We start from the raw sequence: 18,520 nt of genomic DNA, 5'->3' as shown, positions 1-18,520 counted from the left end.
AGATGAGGCAGGGCAACCCTTTAGACTCAATCAGACTGGCTTCACTGCTCCATGAAAGAAGGACAGAAGACTCAGTTTCCTTATCTGCAAAACTTCTCCATCTATAGAATGGATGAGAACACGAGAAAACTGACTCTGCTGGATACTAAAGGTAAAAATGCCACAGGGGTTCAGTCATCAAAGGAAAGATGGGCGTAGGATATTTAATCAAGGTTCATGTTATTTTCCTAATGTCAGTTTTACGAATGTAATAAACCACTGCATTTTAAAAAATTTTTACTAATTAAATGGCTGTGCTACTACAGAACAACACATATGAAGTGTTACCTGAAAGAGTAATGCTGATAAAAGGCAACAGTTGGTTCTCTTTTCAACGTCCAATGTCTGAATAAATCTAAGAAAAAGAAACTGATTCAGAGATAATGCTCCAAGAATATTTTTACATAAATACAACTCTAATATTCATAGATCTTAACTCAAAATTAAAGTAGCCTTTAATTTAATTAAAAGTTAAAATTTTAATTTTTAATTCTAAAAGTGCTATATCCTCATGTAAGATTTAAAACACTGAAAGACAGAAAAAAATAAAATGAAAATTCACAATAATGCTACCACCTAAACATGATTACCAGTAACATTTCAGTCAATTTCCTTCTAGATTTCCTTTTATATATAATTATACAGATGCACATTCACATTAAGACTGAAATTATGCAATATATATTTTTATAAACAGATTTTCTATTATTGAACATAATCAGTTATATAATTATTTTACAGAACTTTAATATTTTTATCAGACACATGTACCAGAGTATTAAAATATTCATCTCCATTTGGTTTTTTTCCATTGTTGAAACACACATTGTTGTACCTACATTTTTGAGCACTTGTCCTATTACTTCCAGTGGATAAATCCCTAGAAGTGGAATTTTGGGGGAAAGGAGGTGCACAATTTTAAAGTTTTTTGATGAGCACAATTAATTAATTTCTTCTCATAGACTGAAACACTGTATTTCCTCACCAGCAAATTATGGATCCATTTATGATATTAAATCTTTCCACCAAAGATTGAGGTAACTCTGTGCTTATTACTGTCTCATTTTATGTCCCTTAGTAGAGTCTGAGTTTTCTTTATACGGGTCTTGAAACTCGCATTTGTGACTATAAACCACATTACCTTCTCCTAAGTCTTATTTTAACACCAGTGGACTTCACTGTATTAATACCACCAGTCTGAGTTCAGCTTCTTTGTGAGGTGCTTTCCCTGCTGAGCGGTGGGAGAGAAAAGTTTCTTCTCCTCAGGGAGTCTCCAAGAATAGCCAAAACCCCTGGAGTACCACAGAGCCTGTGAAGTCAGACTTTCAGCTGGGTAACCCAGGAAATGACTTTCTGTTCACTAAGTAACAACTTCAGAGGCCCAGAGACCTCTGGCTAAGGTGTCCTCAGGCAGGAATGCTGTAAGCTGTTCTTTTCAAGCTGGGAACCTTTCTCAGCTTTTCTGTTCTCTGCTGCCAAGTGCTACTAAGTTATAAACTCAGACTTGTAAGGGGACTGTGTGTGTGTGTGTGTGTGTGTGTGTGTGTGTGTGAAAGGAAGAGTTCCTTCTCAGGAGAGCAAAAGAAAAATCAAATGACAGAGTTTTAAAAAAAAATCTTTGAACGTTTTATACTTTTAAAATGGTAATTCCATACTTCCCTTGCCCAAATGCTAATTCTCTGAAAACAATGTGATCGTGAACTAAGACAAGTTACTGTTTTTAAAAATTTTCTCTACAGCTCACAATACTGTGCAGATATTTTGCCTATCATGCCTTATACTGTAACGACAGAGATAACGGAAAGCTGTACCTCTACTCTCTTCATACTTTTTATGTTCTTCACATTAATCCAATATTTAAGATATCTGTGAGTCCTAAGTAGACATAAGGCACTGTGATAAGACTTCGACATATGCCACGTGTGGCAGGCTGAAAAATGGCTGCCCAACGATACCAGCATCCTAATTCCCTAAACCCATGCGTAAGTTGCTCATGTGGCAAAAAAAAAAAGAAGGGAATTCCCTGGTGTCCCACAGTTAGGACTCTACACTTTCATTGCTGAGAGCCAGGGTTCAATCTATGATCTGGTCGGGAAACTAAGCTCCTTCCAGTTATATGATGCAGTGGAAAAAAAAAACAAAAACCTGCAGATGTTATTAAATTAAGGGCCCTGAGATGGGAGGGAAAGTTCTACTAAATTATCCATGTGGGTTCAGTGTAATCACCATGGTCCTTTAAGAGAAAGATAGGAGAGTCAGAGTCAGAGAAGATGCGAGGATAGAAGCATACTGACAGAAAGGAAGATGAAAGTCTGTGGGTCCTGAAGACAGAAGATGAAGAATGCAGGAGGCCTCGGGAAGATGAGACAGGCAACAACAGATTCACCCCCAGAACCTCTGGAGGAAGCTCAGCCCTGCCAACTCTTGGATTTTAGGACCTCTGCCCTCCATAACCGTAAGACAATAAATCAGTATTGTTTCAGGCCACTGAACTTTGTGGAATTTGCTGCACCATCAAGAGGAAACTAATACCGTCTGTGTTATGGGCTTGATTATATGCCCCACTGGGTCTTCCCTGGTGGCTCAGTGGTAAAGAATCTGCCTGCCAACGCAGGAGACCCATGTTCAATCCCCAGAGCAGGAAGATCCCCTGGAGAAGGAAGTAGGAACCCACTCCAGTATTCTTGCCTGGGAATCCCACGGACAGAGAAGCCTGGCGGGCTACAGTCCATGGCATCACAAGGAGTCAGACACGACTGAGCCACTGACACATAAGCCCCTCTGCACACCCAAATTTCCTAAGTTGAAATCCTAACCCCTAGTAACCTCAGAATGTGACTAAGAAATGGGGTCTTTAAAGAAGTGATCAGGTTAAAACGAAGTCATTAGGGTAGGCCGTCATCCCATATGAGAGGTGTCCTTACAGGAGGAGAAGCTTAGGACACAGACACACCCAGAAAGGAAGACCCTGTGAGAAGAGGCTGAGAAGAGTTACCTACGAGCAGGGGAGAGGCCTCGGAAGAAGCCACCCTGGCAACAGCTCAATCTCAGATGTCAAGACTCCGAGACTGTGAGACGGTAAGTCTCTCACACAATGGTATTCCATCACGAGTCTGTACTAGCAAATGAATACGGTATGTCATGTAATTTCTGTCACCATGGTTTACAGATGAGAATAGTGGGCTCAGAGAGGATGAGTAACTTGCTGGGGGACGCCCAGAGTTATTAGAAGGCTCTTAAATTAAGCCTCAGTTGGCCTGCCTCCACGCTGTTATTCTTGCTCACCTACCAACTGTTCATCCACTCGGTCATTCATTCTGCAAACAGTTACTGAATGCCGTCTCCGTGCTGGGCAGTGGGAGACAGTGTGAACAAAGCAAAGACCTGTGCCCATGCTGTGCTCGCATCCCAGAGGTGGCCAGGCTACAGGGGGAGGGGACGGCCTTGAACATGCAACAGCGCCAACAAGTGAAGCGTGTAAGAGGCCACAGGGCATGAACGGAGCTGCCCCAAACAAGTGAAGCGTGTAAGAGGCCACAGGACATGAAAGCAGCTGCCCCGAACCCCGTGTGTGGGAGGCACCCCACGTGGCCCGGGGGGTGGCCCACCAAGGAAGGCCCCAGGTCCCACACAGACGGCTCCAGCGTCACACGCACTGTGCTATCTTTGCTGATATCACCGCTCCCTGCAAACACCCCCAGATGCCGCCTTTGGACAGGAGCTCCTCACTGTAGTCTTTGGAACCTGGAGGTGACTGGCCATCAGTGGCATTGGTGAGCGAGCTGCCAAGCTCCTTCCATGTATGGAGCACATCTTCTTTTCTGAAAATATTATCCAGAGCCTGACTCCAACACTTAAAAGCAGCCCTGAAACAGAAACGGGGCATCGGGCAGCATGAGATCTGTGTTGTTAAATTTATGTTTCAAAAAGGAAGGAAAATGCATTGAATAAACATTTTCATCAAAATGTTAGAGAATGGATCTGTGCCATTTATTGCTCATAACCATTTCTCTCCAGTAGCATTTGATGACTAAAACACAGCAATGGAATATTATCCAAGAACTAAAATTTACGAAAGATGGTGCATTTTCTCACAATAGTTAAACATTTTTCAAGTGAACAGAGTTCTCCTTGTTTTACTAGTCAGTAAATAAGCTACCTTTTCTTTTGTGCGAAGATGAGAAGATTTCCAAGTTCATGCAATGCCTGCACATTAAGACTTCTTTGATTGCTGGTTTGAAGAACATCTGTATTTTTAATCAAGTGAAAGAACAAATGTCAGTCCCTGTAAAATATTTCCTTTATATATGCAAGAATATTTTAAATTGCTTTATACCTTGACTGTGTAGATAAGCAAACTTGACATTAATAGACCCTCTAAATGTCACATGATATAGCCATAGAGAACAAACGATGTTCTGTTTGAATGTTAGGGAGTAGGAAAGTGGATCTAAGAGGGAGGAAACAAGATTGGATCTAACAGGTAGGAAACGTGAATAAAGCAGATAGAGTAAGAGTGAGGCAGGTCAAGGTGGTGAAGGAGAAAGAGTCCAGGAAAAGCACAGCAGGGAGACGGGACTGGGTATAAAACACAGAAATGTCACGTGTGGCCAGAATGTGGTTTTGGGGGAGGCTGAGGAGCAGTAGTGGTGAGGTTACTGAGGCATCTGAATGCCAAGGGGAAAATGCGAACACTGCCCTACAGCAGACAGGAAGGCCTGAATGGTTTGGTTTGGGTCAGAGATGTGACAAGAGGGCAGCATATCAGAGTCTTCCCTCCCCCAAACGCAGAAAAGCACAGCTTTACTGTCACCTGAATTTGTTGTTGCTTTCTGAGGAATGCATGCATTCCACGGTGTGCAGCCAAAAAAACACCCATCTAACATGGCACTGGTTCCTACTGAGGGCAGCACCGTTGGCTAGTGGGTGTTTTAGAAATCTGAGGAAGGGGGTTGTTATTTGTCACAATGGGGCAACTGCTAGTGTTTCCTCAGTGAGGACCTGGCACTGGGGGGCCTGCAATGCACAGAACCTTCCCCCACAGGGAGGAAAAAGATGAGAAACCTGTAGACAATTATCTGAGTCTAACATCTAACTTCATTTTATACATAGAAAGGGTATTTTTGCATGTTTTCAAACTGTGCACTTTTCTAGAAATGCAATCCCCGTAATATTTTGTTTTTGTTCAGAAGGCCCTACATTTGCCACTTTAGAACATCATGGCACCAAAATTAACAGCGCTAACAGTACCTGGGTCACCGGTATAACACGCTTGTATCAGTCTGCGTCTGCAGCTGCCATCTTCCCATGCACCCTGTATGCCGTGCGCACCATGTCTGAGCATCTGACCGCTTCTCTGTGCCTCTGGCGCCTAAGCTCTTGCTGCGACTGTTGTCTTTCAGTCGCTCAGTCGTGTCTGACTCTGCAGCTCCATGGACTGCAGCCCACCAGCCTTCTCTGTCTGTGTAATTCTCCAGGCAAGGAGACTGCAGTGGGTTGCCATGTCCTTCTCCAGGGGATCTTCCCAACCCAGGGACTGAACCCACATCTCCTGCATTGGCAGGCAGGTTCTTTATCACTGGGCCACCTGGGAAGCCCATCTAACCTCTTACATATTAACAAATAGATTCTTTTATTAAAAAGTGATTTCATTTCATTTACCCTTCAATTGATATTTAGAACTTCATATTTATTTTTTATATATATATTTATTTATATTTATTTTCATTTTTTTTATAATGTGTATAGGCAGAGTATATTAATACAAAGTTTATTTCAGGCACTAAAGGGGGAATATTTTCTGTTATAAAAAAGGGGAACATTGGGTCTACAACATGTTGAATTTATACTGCTGAATTTGTAGAAAAGCCAAATCAAGTGGAAAGACCAGGAAAATGGAACCAGCCGGGGCAAAGCAAAAGCACGTAACAGTGGCCACATCTCAACAAACAGGTCACAGATTCAGTTAAAACGGGGTAAGTGGGAGGGCACCTAGAATCTCGCAATGGCAACAGCTAGGCTGGAGACGACCATGGGAGGGGGTTGGCAGCGGCCTGTCTCCTCACTGCTCTGTTACTGCCGACAAGGGTGTGATGAATAGACTCTATGTTCAAGCTCTTTCATCACACTTCTACAGATGACATTTCAGTTACTGTACAGCACAGGGAACTATATTCAATATCTTGTAATAACCTACAATGTAGAATAATCTGAAAATATATACACATATATATATAACCAAATCACTTTGCTATACAGATGAAACTAACACAATATTGTAAATCAACTATATGTCAATAAAAAATATATTAAAAAAGGTATCATTTCAAGACCAAATGCAATCTCAACATTAATGTGGCAGATCATATTGAAAGTGAACATATAATGAATAAACCTTACTGATAGTTTCATAATAAGAAGAAATCACGAGTCCGAGCTGTGAGGAGGGAAGCCCGCTCTTCTCCACTGAGCTGAAGACTCGGAAGTGCTCCTGAGAAAGGTCGGGGGGCGTCGGCATGTGCATCTCTTCCGTCCCCAGGGAGAACTCCACCTTCCCAGGAGAAAATTTCAAATTGTTCACTCCTCCTTTGTCTCCTAAATTCACAGGAAAATTTAAAAAGAAGCTTACAAATGGAGAAAGAAGGGAAGTTTATGAGGAGGGAAAAACTAGGAGAAATAGAAAGGGAGAAGGAAGGGCTTACACAGAGTTGAGCCTCATTTATAGTTCGAGGGGCTCTGTTGCCTTCTGAAGAGCCTTCTGAAGGGTCTGTTGCGTCAACGTGCTTTACACTCACGTTACCTCAGAAGGAATAGGATGGAGGGCAGTTTGGTGGAAAGCAAAGTTTGAGATAATGCTTTGCTCCTCCTGGGGATTGGGGTGGGGGGCGGAGGGGGAGAAGTTGCGCAGTTTGAGTTTACTTTTTTAAAAGAGTTTCCAACAGTAAGATGTTAGTTTGCCTCTGGGGCAGAGACCTCTGGGATAGGCGCAACGTACAGGTAGTTCTGACCTGAGGGGAAGAAATAGGAAAGAATCTGTGTCTGTGTAAGGTCAGAGAACACACAGGGAAAAGAAAGGGGAAAATATTCTAGGGGAAGGAGTTAAAAACCTGAGGGAGAGAGAAGCTAAAATGGATTTAGGTCTACAGCCAAGGACTGGAGATAAACTTCTGAGGGTATCTTAGTATTACTACTAGGTGAGATTCAGAATGAAGTGGTGTAAACCATCCTTAGGAACTGTATCTACGCCCTTCCCCACTGTTAGCATGCACCATAACCAAAGGAGCCTAAACACGACATGCTGTGCTCAGTCGCTCAGCTGTGTCCCACTTTTTGAGACCCCATGGACTATAGCCCACCAGGCTTCCCTGTCCATAGACATTCTCCAGGCGAGAATACTGGAGTGGGTTGCCATGCCCTCCTCCACGGGACCTTTCAAACCCAGGGATCGAACCGAGGTCTCCCGCATTACAGGCGGATTCTTTACCATTTGAGCCAAGGGAAGCTCAAAAACATGATATGGAGGGCTAATTTAATGTAAAGTGTGTCTGTGGACAATACAACCAAAATCTGTGGGTACATATCATAACAAGTGCTTTTTAGGGGGAGAAGGGGAGCGACAACGACACATATAGGCATTCATACATGCATACATACATACTTTATATATATACATATATACATACATATATACATACATATATACATATATTATATACATAGGTAAACTTCTGTCAGTAGTTGTAAAAAAAAATAATTGATTTAATTTCTAAAATATCAGCTCAAGTGTCGAGATTCCTTAAAAAACTGGAAATAGAACTGCCATATGACCCAGCAATCCCACTCCTGGGCATACACACCGAGGAAACCAGATCTGAAAGAGACATGTGCACCCCAATGTTCATCGCAGCACTATTTATAATTGCCAGGACATGGAAGCAACCTAGATGCCCATCAGCAGACGAATGGATAAGGAAGCTATGGTACATATACACCATGGAATATTACTCAGCCATTAAAAAGAATTCATTTGAATCAGTTCTAACGAGATGGATGAAACTGGAGCCCATTATACAGAGTGAAGTAAGCCAGAAAGATAAAGACCAATACAGTATACTAACGCATATATATGGAATTTAAAAAGATGGTAATGATAACCCTATATGCAAAACAGAAAAAGAGACACAGATGTACAGAACAGACTTTTGGACTCTGTGGGAGAAGGCAAGGGTGGGATGTTCTGAGAGAAGAGCATTGAAACATGTATATTATCAAGGGTGAAACAGATCACCAGCCCAGGTTGGATGCATGAGACAAGTGCTCAGGGCTGGTGCACTGGGAAGACCCAGAGGGATGGGATGGAGAGGGAGGCGGGAGTGGGGATTGGGATGGGGAACACATGTAAATCCATGGCTGATTCATGTCAGTGTATGACAAAAACCACTACAATATTGTAAAGTAATTAGCCTTCAACTAATAAAAAAAAAAATCAGTTCAGAGAATATTAGCATCTTAGATGCTAAATTTAAATCTATTATTAATAACTTTAAAATACTATTATTTTAAGTTTATTAAAATAAATGTAATTTTATTATTCTGATAAATTTGAACAGTAAGGGTTATAAACATAAATTAGGATTTTAGATTACCTAAATGTAGGTAATTTGGGATTTCTTAACCTACATTTGAGTATCCTTTTTCTCTCTGAGGTTAACCACTTGAAGCCCTGCTTTGACTGAGCTTACAAATCAACAGACTTTGAGAAGGGAGAATACAAGTGTAAAGTAACCAAACATAATGAATATCTTTTTTTTTAAAGCTAAGATAAAAATCTATGGTATTAATAAGGAATTTTACTGGTGTGTATATTAAAATGCATCTATTTGTTTGACATTGATAAAGTAGTGCTTTGGTAAAAGACTGTAGTTAATTCTGTACGAATCAATTCATCTACCATGAAAATAAAAGAAGACTATAGCACCACACTTGCAAAGCAAACAGTAAGGACACAGAGGTATGGAATCAAACATTAACACTGCTTTCCTATTTACTCCACTCAAGGGAGTAAACTCAGAAGGCATACAAGCAGATGAGTGAGGCAGTGCTTTGGTTGGAATCAAGTGTGGGAAACAGAAATGTGATCCACTGGACAAGAAGGAAAAAGCGAAAGGCAGCTGAAAGCGGGCATGCAAGTGGGGGAAGGAGGAACCTACTGCAGAACAAGGTAGACCCACAGGGTGGTACCCTGTGGAAATAAAGAGATAGGAACACAGAGCAAGCACAGTCAGCCCTCTGTTTCTGGAGATGCAGAGCCGTGGATACCAGGCAGGGGGGAGCTGACTGTAAGGGACATGCGCCTCCACGGGGTTTGGTATCCACAGGGGGTCCCAGAACCCATTCCCGCAGGTGCATAGGAGAGACTAACGACTGTATTTCACCTTGTGTCTGTGCGAGAAATAACGAAAGCAACTTTCTGCTGTGCCGGATTGATCTGTTGTGATATTTGGATTTTTCCAAGGTCTCTCTAAAACATCTCAGAGTGTCTGTCACGTCCACAGGCACGCAGAGGAGCTCTTTGGCTCTGCTGTATTCTGAAAGGAAAGGGAAGAGTGACGTTAGAAATGAAATGTTGCAGCAAGCCAAGGAGAAGCAAAAGCCTTTCTAATTCAGAGAATTTCTTGAGCCCAAACTAAAGCTGCTAAATTCAAAGCCCCCAGGTCTGCAGCAGGTGTTTCAATGTTCAGATCAATTTTTTTTTCTTGTTTTATTTGACAGTTCTTTTTAAAAAAAGAAAAAAAACAGAAAACTTTTGATTCGTATGAAATGCAAATAACTTTAGATCTTGCCAATTTTCCTTATGAAGCCTCCTACTTTTTCCTTTGCTGATCATAAAAGATGAAATAATCTGCTCCTTTTCAGCACCCTCTTCAAAGCCAAGGTGCCTTGGGAAAGAGACGAAAGGAGGAAACAAAGAAGCTTGGAGATGGGCAACTGCTCTCTTAAGAGAAGGAAAAGACAGCTTTCTCACACTGGAGAAAGCAGAGGAAAAGAAGATGAAGCCATAAATGGGTATGGAACTGAAAAGCCATCCTGAAAAGTGGCCAGAAGGGCAGATGTTGGCAGAGCTGCCGTGAGGTCTCTGGACAGACCCATGAATTAGGCTGCAGACCAGCTGCATACGCCATGAAGCAAGGACATGGGAGAGAGGACACACAGGCTTCAGACTGAACGACAAACAAATTTACCCCTTCAACGAATTGAACAGGTCAAATAACCCCTGTCAAATCTGAAGTCGTGAGAGTCCAGCAACTTGCCAGGGAACAGGGCTGTAACAGCTTAAGAGGCATGACCTTTGCCCTCAAGAAATCCACCCTTTATGAGTGTCTGGGACAGGCCAAAAGGATGGAGAGAAAGAAGAGAGATCAGTGCAGGAAGGAAAGGATGAGCAAGAAACAGTTCTTGGGGGGAAAAGGCATGCCAGCTGTGTCTTAGAGAACAGGGAAGATTATCAGGAAGTAAGGGAAGGGGTCTCAGATAGAATGAGCAGAGCTGAATCTGGGACGTCCCTGGAGGTCCACTGGTTAAGACTTCCCCTTCCAATGCAGGGGCTGGGGGTTCAATCCTTGATCAGGGAACTAAGAGTCCACATGCTAAAAAGCCAAAACTTAAAACAGAAGGATTATTGCAACAAATTCAAAAAAGACTTTAAAAATGGTCCACATCGAAAAAATCTCAAAAAGAATAGCTGAGTAACTATTCTAAATAAACACTGTGACAGTCTCATTGAATTCTAGCAACACTCATAAGAGGTATGTCCCATTATATCCTCCTTTTACAGATGAGGAGAATCAGGCATAGAGAAGTCTCAGCGTCCCTTGGGTCACAGAACCAGCTTGCACAGGAGAGGGTGGAATCAGGATTAGAGTGGCAATGCAAGGCACAGTGAGATGACACAGCCAGTCCTTTTGAACCAAGAAGGGTTTCCAGAGGCCTAAAGCCCTCACTGCATATGTGGCCTTCATCCTCTTTAATGGGCAGCCAAGAAAGCGTTTTGAGTAAGACCCCGGCAGAAAGAGATTCATATTTTAGGAAGCGTGAGCCAGCAGTTGTATGCACAGCAGGCTGCAATAGAAAGAGGGTGATGGCTGAGAGGTTGTGAGGTTACAACACCGACATAGTATGATTTGAACTTGACTAAGGTGGGAGCAGTGGGAACGAGGGAGGGACACGGGAAATCCCAACGGTAGAAGTGATTGGAGAATGGTTAATTGGCTACTAGGTGAAGGAAAAAAAAAGGAGTGGAAATTGCCTCTTATCCACCTTTCAGGGCTGATGACCTTGCTTCCTACTTCAATGGGAATAAATGGCAGGACCCCAAATGGATTTCCTGCAAGCCCCTACCCCAAGACCCACACAGCCCCCAGTCCCCCTGCCATCTGCACTGCAAGGTCATCACTCCAGCAATTCTCCTCTCTCCTCCCAGTCACCAGTTTTTCCCTCTGCTGAGTCAACGTTTTGTTTTGCTTTTTTTTCTATTTTTAAAAATCATCAAAAATTTTGTGTTCATTGCAGCATTAGTTACAATAGCCAGGACATGGAAACAACTTAAGGGTCCATCAACAAATGAATGGATGGAGAGAATGTGGTATTTACCCAGTGGAATATTACTCAGAGCCATAAAAAAGAAGGAAACCCTACCATTTGTGACAACATAGATAAGCCCTGATCAGACAGACAAAGGCAAACAGTGAATGATCTCACATACATTTGGAATCTAAAAAAATCGAACTCAAACAGAGAAGAGACTGGTGGTTGCCAAAGGCAGAGTTGCAGGGTGGTGGGCAAAACGGGTGACGGTGACCCAAAGGTACAAATGTCAATTAAAAGACAAATAAGTTCTGAAACTATAAAGTATAGCACAGAGACTATATCTAAATTTCTTAAAAAAAATTTTTAAATGCTTTCTCTTGACCCTTCTTTCCCTTCAAGCCACCATCCTATCTCTCTGCTCCATTTTATAATAAAAGTCCTCAAAAAGTTCTATTTTCATTGTTCCCCATTCTCTCTTAAACCTGCTTAAAGCAGACTTTTCCCCAATTATTTCACCCCAAGGATCTTCACTAAAATAAATCTAGTGTTCAATTTTTAGCCTTTATCTCACAAATTTTCAACAACATTTGACCCGGTTGCTAACTCCTTCCTCCTTGTAATACTTTCTTCACTTGGCTTACAGGTCCTTTACCAACCTACTGACCCCTCCTTCTTAGCCCTCTTTGCTAATTCATCCTCGTCAACTCAAACTCTTAATATTTGAAAGTCCCAAGGCACAACCCTTAGACTGCCTCTCTTTTCTTCTTAACTAACATTTGAGACAGGCTGGAACCTGGGACCCTTTACTGGAATACTCGCATCTGGACAAACGTCTCCTCCAGCAATAGAATACAGAGAAACTATAAGGGATTAAAAACAACTGTGTGCATGCACAGTTGGGGCAAATCATGAACAATAAGATACACAAAGGCCAAAACACATCTGCCATCTCTGGGGCCTGGAGCAAAAGCCGGGTACTGCACATAGAACCGCCGGGGCACGGGGAGACAGCCTCGGTGATTCCCCTGCCAGCACGCTGACCTGATCTCACGCCCAATTTCAGAAACTGGCTCCCCTGTCAGTAGGAGACTGAGGAAGGGAACCTATTACTTCTCATTCCTTTGTGCTGTAGCATAAGTCCCAGTGAAGCCTTGCCTGAATTTCATCCTGTCCCTTATCAATTCCTATTGATTAAAGAGTCCAAGAACCCAGTTCAGTAACACATTCACACCCTTGATGATCTCATCTAGTCGCATGGGTCTAAGTGTCTACATGCTGGTGGCTCCCAAATTTCTATCTCTGGCCCCATCTCTCTTGAAGTCCAGGCTCATTTATCCACTGGTCTCCTCTGCTGGGCATTTAATGGACATCTCACACTTAGCATGTTCCCAACTGATTTCCTAATCTTTCCTCCCTAAACCTACTCCTTTAATAGTCTTTCCTCATCTTATTAAAGAGTGGTTCTATTTTTCCAGTTGCTCAGACCACAAGCTGGTATCATCCTTGACTTATTTCATCTCAAGCCCCAAGGCAAATTCACAACAAACCTGGAGGCTCCCCATTCAGAAAATGTCTGGAGCGCCACCATCTCTCCCCAGATCTACTCACCACTTCCATTCCACTGTGTTCTAAGACCTACCATCTCTTTCTGAATCACTCCGACCACCCCCTAACCAGTCTCCCCATCTCTACCCTTGCCACTCTCAACAAAAGAACCAGAGGACCCCTTTTAAAAGATAAGCTATCCCTTTTGAAATATAAGTTATCTCATGTCACACCCCTGTCCAAGACTCCCCCATCACCTAGAGCATACACCAGTGTCCTTGGAGTGACCTCTAAGGCCCACCAAGAAGAGGTTCCCTGTGACCTTACTTTTCTCCCCCTCACTCCCTCCCACATTGGCATGCTTCCACCCAAGGGTCTTGGCACCAGTGGTTCACTTTGTCCTAGAACGTTCTGCCCTCAGATATCCCCAGGTCTGATTCCTCAGCTTCTCAAGCTTATGACTTAACTGTTAACTCCTCAGTGAGGCCTTCTTTGATCACTCTCAAAATTGTCACAAGTTTTCTTTTCTTCTCAGCACCCGTTAGCTTCTGATCTGTTATGGGCTTTACTTATTTATTGATTGTCTCTGACCACTAAAATGCAAGTTCTGTGAGAGCAGAGATTTTTGCCCATTTTATCCACTGAATTCACCCCTGGCCTATAACTGTACCTATTACATGGTATGTGCTCAATAAATATTCATTACATGAATGAACAACAACAGTTTTCAAAGCTAAATGCTTGGGACAAACTTTATTAATAATCACTTCCATAGGCCTTGATCTCAATTTATTGTCACAGTATCTTACAACTAGTAGAGATAAATGTCACTCATACTTTACAAAGGAGGAAAAGTGAATTTGAGGGACATTCACTTGTCTTAACTGGAGAATGAAAAGGCAACCCAACTCTAGTATTCTTTCTTGGGAAATCCCATGGACAGAGGAGCCTGGTGGGCTATAGTCCATGGGGTCACAAAGAGTTAAACATGACTTGTTTTAAACATGACACTTGTTTTAAGCTCTTACAAGACATAAGAGAGAGAACCAGGGTTTTAGTCTGATGCCTTTCCCAAATAGTTTCCCAAAGGGTGTCAGATTTGGGGAACAGGCAATGATCCTAATTGAAGGCCTGCTAATGTGAGCACAGAGATACTTTGAGAATAATACAGATTAAGTCTGGGGTCCCTGTAAGCCCAGTGAAGTCTTGGTGAAATTAACAAAATGGGGTCACATTCAACAGCCATGGAGACACATCTTTCATTACACCTTGATGTCTAGAAACCCTGGAGGCTCTGGTCAAACCAGGAACACAGCCACGTTGAGAGGTGCATCTGTGCCCCCAGCAAGTTCACTCATGACACACTTCCCTGTCACACATTTAAGAGGATCAAATAATGAGGCACAGGTCACACTCTCCTCCTGCCAACTTCGCTCTCCTGCCCCTCCACCTTGTCTCAACCACCCCACTCCTCTAAGCGCGCACAGTCCTGCGTGAGTCCTGACAAGACATGCCCTCTCCCCTCCCGCCCCAACCCTTACGCACAGCGCCCTGAAGATCTTAGGTTTCTGCTCTGTTTCTCCACTCTTCCTGCCAGAATTCAAGAGCTTGGCTTGCATTTTTCCTTCCATAGGGAGTGAGATGAGGGAAAGAAGTTCATCAAAGCAAAGGAAAAGGAGGAAACTGGAAGCCCTCAGATACTAATATTTTCAGACAGTAACTTTCTCAGGCCTTCATTTGCAAGATCTGTTAAAACTGGGATGGTAAAATTTACCTCCGGGAGTTACTGGACACTATGTTTTAACCTGTCTGTGACATGTCCAGCACAGTATTGGTCACGGAGGAAGCAGTTAGTAAATGGAGCTCATATGATGACTGCCGCTCATATGTTTTAAAAATGCCCACTGAGCACCAGCACAGGTGCCATGCCAGGCGCTGAGCAGGTACAAGTGAACAAAACAGACACACTTCCTGCTCTCCCAGAGCTTACGTTCTGGAATAAAAGTCACAAAGGCATGCCAGCGATTAGGGATTATAAGAGGGAAAAGGGGAGATGTCTGCCATCTTTAAAATATGGGCTCTGAATAAAATCATACTGCTACTTTTTAGCAAATATATGCTTATAAATCATTCCTCTTTGTTGTTTTCCTAAATTATATTTTACCTTACTTTTTTTCCCTTCTTTCAAGCCCTAGTATACCCTTTTTTTCTCTTATTGTCTAATTAGGCTTCTGTTGGTGTTTTGGTGGCTGTCTACAAGAGATAAATGATGCAAAACAATAAGGAAATATCATTAGCTTGCAGGCCTTATTCTGCCATCTCTGTCTCAAGGGGTCCCTCTCTGAGAACTTCTATGGATAATTCAGAAGCTATTTTAAAGGCACTAATAGCCTCAACAGTTTGAAATAGGTAAAAATAAGAAGGAGGAGGAGAGAAAAGACTAGATTTACTACGTCTCTCGTGTACCAGTGTAGACATTAAAATTGAAATGCCAATGACTCCAGAGAGATGGGCTCAACAGGGAAGGATCCCAGTGAGTGATACAAAATTTGGGCCGCTTTCTACACTTTTGGTGACATCAGTCCAAATGCCCAGAGGCACTAATAAAACACACCAGCCAAAGGGTTCAAAATTCCAACACACGTGATGACTGAATTATCCTGTTAGAGAACTTAGATGCCAGGAAGGTCAAAACTGAAGAGAGAGATCCCAGAGAGAAAGCAAAAACAGCTACAATAAAAGGCAGACCCACAGAGTTATCACCCCTTTGAAGCCTAACAAGCAGGCGGGTTACTCATCCATACAAAAAATCATCTATAAAGTAAGGTATTCTCACTCCTCCAAATCCTACAGAGACTGTACCAAATTACATATGCATTATTAAATAGCTAGAGGGAGAATAGAATGCTGTTAAATAATGAGAATACCAAATGTTCCTAGGCACCAGAGCGTTACAGTTATCTGTTCTGAAGAATTAAATGTATCAAGCACTATCACCAAATGTTATTACACCAAAAGAAAATCTATGATGTTCTAAAGCAGCGATCTGGGGTGGAAACCATCAGGAGTATACTTGGTCTTTTTTTTTTAATTCTTTTTTTTTTTCTTTTTTTTTTTTAATTCTTTTAAGAATTGCAAACATGTCATGGTGATATACATAAGGACCATCATGCTTATAAACACATTAATGATCTGAATTTAGTACACTGAAAAAAAAATTCAGCATCCTAAAAATTTGCCCAATAAGCCCAAAAACACAGCCCAAATTATGCTCCTAGACACAGAGGTCCTAAAGTTTTATAAGGCGCTATCAGGGGGATGCTAAGATTTTAATGATAAAGGTTCAGTGTAAAACCTGTAGTAGTTATGCAGGATCATCTTAAAATTGTGCAACTATCATAACAAGTAACAATAAAATATCTGTCTCCCCATGACTACTGATATATAGCAAATTTTTTTCTTGAATGCTGTAAGTTAAGAAGAGAATCTAACCTGAAAAGGGACAAATGACAGACAGACCTGATAGCTCAGTGGAGCCCTGTGAGCAATTAGACAGACCAGGGTTTGAATCATGATTCCAGCACTCACTTGTAACATTTAATTCTCTAATGCGTAATATAAGTATAATAATATCTACCTCCTACAATTGTTGAAGAGTTAGTAGCTCAGTTATGTCTGACTCTTTGCAACCCCATGGACTGTAGCCCACCAGGCTCCTTTGTTCGTGGAATTCTCCAGGCAAGAATACTGGAGTGGGTAGCCATTCCCTTCTTTAGAGGATCTTCCTGACCCAGGGATTGAACTCAGATCTCCTGCACTGCAGGCAGATTCTTTACCATCTGAGCCACCAGAAGATAATAAAGTACTGGCTCAATCAATTATTACTGCCATTACAATATTTTTTAGATTTTATCTATTGGAATACTCCTATTCTGTCCATGGGCTTCCTAAGTGACTCAGCAGTAAAGACTCTGCCTGCCAGTTCAGGAAACTCAGGTTCGATCTCTGGATCGGAAAGATCCCCTGAAGAAGGAAATGGCAACCCACTCCAGTATTCTTGCCTGGAGAATTCCATGGACAGAGGAGCATGGAGGGGTACAGTCCATGGGGTCACAAAAGAATCAGACATGACTTAGAGGCTAAACAACAACAACTCTGTTCATTGCTCAAACTAGCTGTGCCTCCACCACCATTGAGAACCAGCTCAAAGGATCACTGAAGTCTGAGGACCCCATCTTTCTTTCTGCCCTACCACCCACCTCTTGCCTTTCCAAATATAACCTAACAACAGACTGGCAACGTGCTTTCCTGACACATAGCAGTCATTGCCATTAAGCACCTCCTGGTCACATGGGTCTAGAGTTTTCCCAGGTGTGCTTTTCCTGGCTCTTAGATGTTAGTCATCATTTTGATAACAAGCATGTTCTTTTCGTTGTTGGTGGAGTATATTTGATCTACACTGTTGTGTTAGTGTCTGCTGCACTGCAAGGAGAATCAGCCACGCAGATACATGTATCCACTCTTTTGAAGATTCTTCTCTCACAGAGTTCATTACAAAGTCCTGAGTGGAGTTCCCTGTGCTGTATAGCAGGTCCCTAATAGTTATCTATTTTATGTATAATAATGTGTATATGTTAGTCCCAATCTCCCAATTCACCCCTCTCCCAACTCCCCACCCCCCGGTAACCAGAAGATTGATAACAAGCATTTTTGACACATTTTCTCACATTTGTTGCCAGTTCTTTCTAGGATGGAGGGGACAGTATAAATCACATTCTGAGTTACGGATCCCAAGTTGGGGGCTCTCCAGAAGTCTGACAGACAAGATGATGAAAAGGAAAACACACCCAGGAAGAAACATGCTCTTTGGAACTAGTCACACATGACTGATGAGGGGAAGCTGGTCCTCCTGTTGTTCACTGAATATGAGGAAATAACTTATCATTGGCGGTAAAACCTACAAGTTCATGGTCACCAACCCTACTCAACTGGATCGTCTACACTGCTCTGCAGCCCTCCTATCTTCCTTTCTCCTATTTTCCAGCCCACCACCTCTCATCCCTCCTGGAATCTCAACCTTGGCTGTGCTCTCAACCCCCTGCTTCATAAAGAAAATCTCTAATGCCCGGTAAAGACGCCTTCAACTTCTACCACTACCATCTACAAATTTTCCTGCGTTTGAACCTGTTCTCTCCTTCCTTTCTTATCTAGCATCAGGGGTGTCCCAACCTCCTAAGCCCTGTATATCCCATTTTCTGCCTCGTTTATCCTCAAGCTCCTTGCCTGATCGAATATCTTTCTCTCCTGGCTGTCCCTCTCTCCTGGCTCTCTCCATTTAATATAGAAATAT

The 18,520-nt window shown here is 42.4% G+C and overlaps 1 protein-coding gene across 1 annotated transcript in view; it reads right to left on the bottom strand.

Annotated features, from left to right (window-relative positions):
- The window catches only part of CFAP54 (cilia and flagella associated protein 54), a 291,046-nt gene that overhangs the window by 127,474 nt on the left and 145,052 nt on the right, over nt 1-18,520 (bottom strand). The window contains exons 40-44 of the mRNA XM_043440645.1: nt 9,474-9,626; nt 6,439-6,633; nt 4,199-4,286; nt 3,696-3,905; nt 328-394 (exon numbers count right to left, since the gene is read on the bottom strand). Coding sequence (XP_043296580.1) covers nt 328-394; nt 3,696-3,905; nt 4,199-4,286; nt 6,439-6,633; nt 9,474-9,626 — 713 coding nt within the window. The remainder of the gene's footprint in view (nt 1-327; nt 395-3,695; nt 3,906-4,198; nt 4,287-6,438; nt 6,634-9,473; nt 9,627-18,520) is intronic.

This window comes from Cervus canadensis, chromosome 21 (assembly GCF_019320065.1).
Source record: "Cervus canadensis isolate Bull #8, Minnesota chromosome 21, ASM1932006v1, whole genome shotgun sequence".
NCBI lineage: Eukaryota > Metazoa > Chordata > Mammalia > Artiodactyla > Cervidae > Cervus > Cervus canadensis.
Note: the sequence above shows the minus strand (reverse complement) of the source record. Positions and strands in the feature narration are given on the sequence as shown.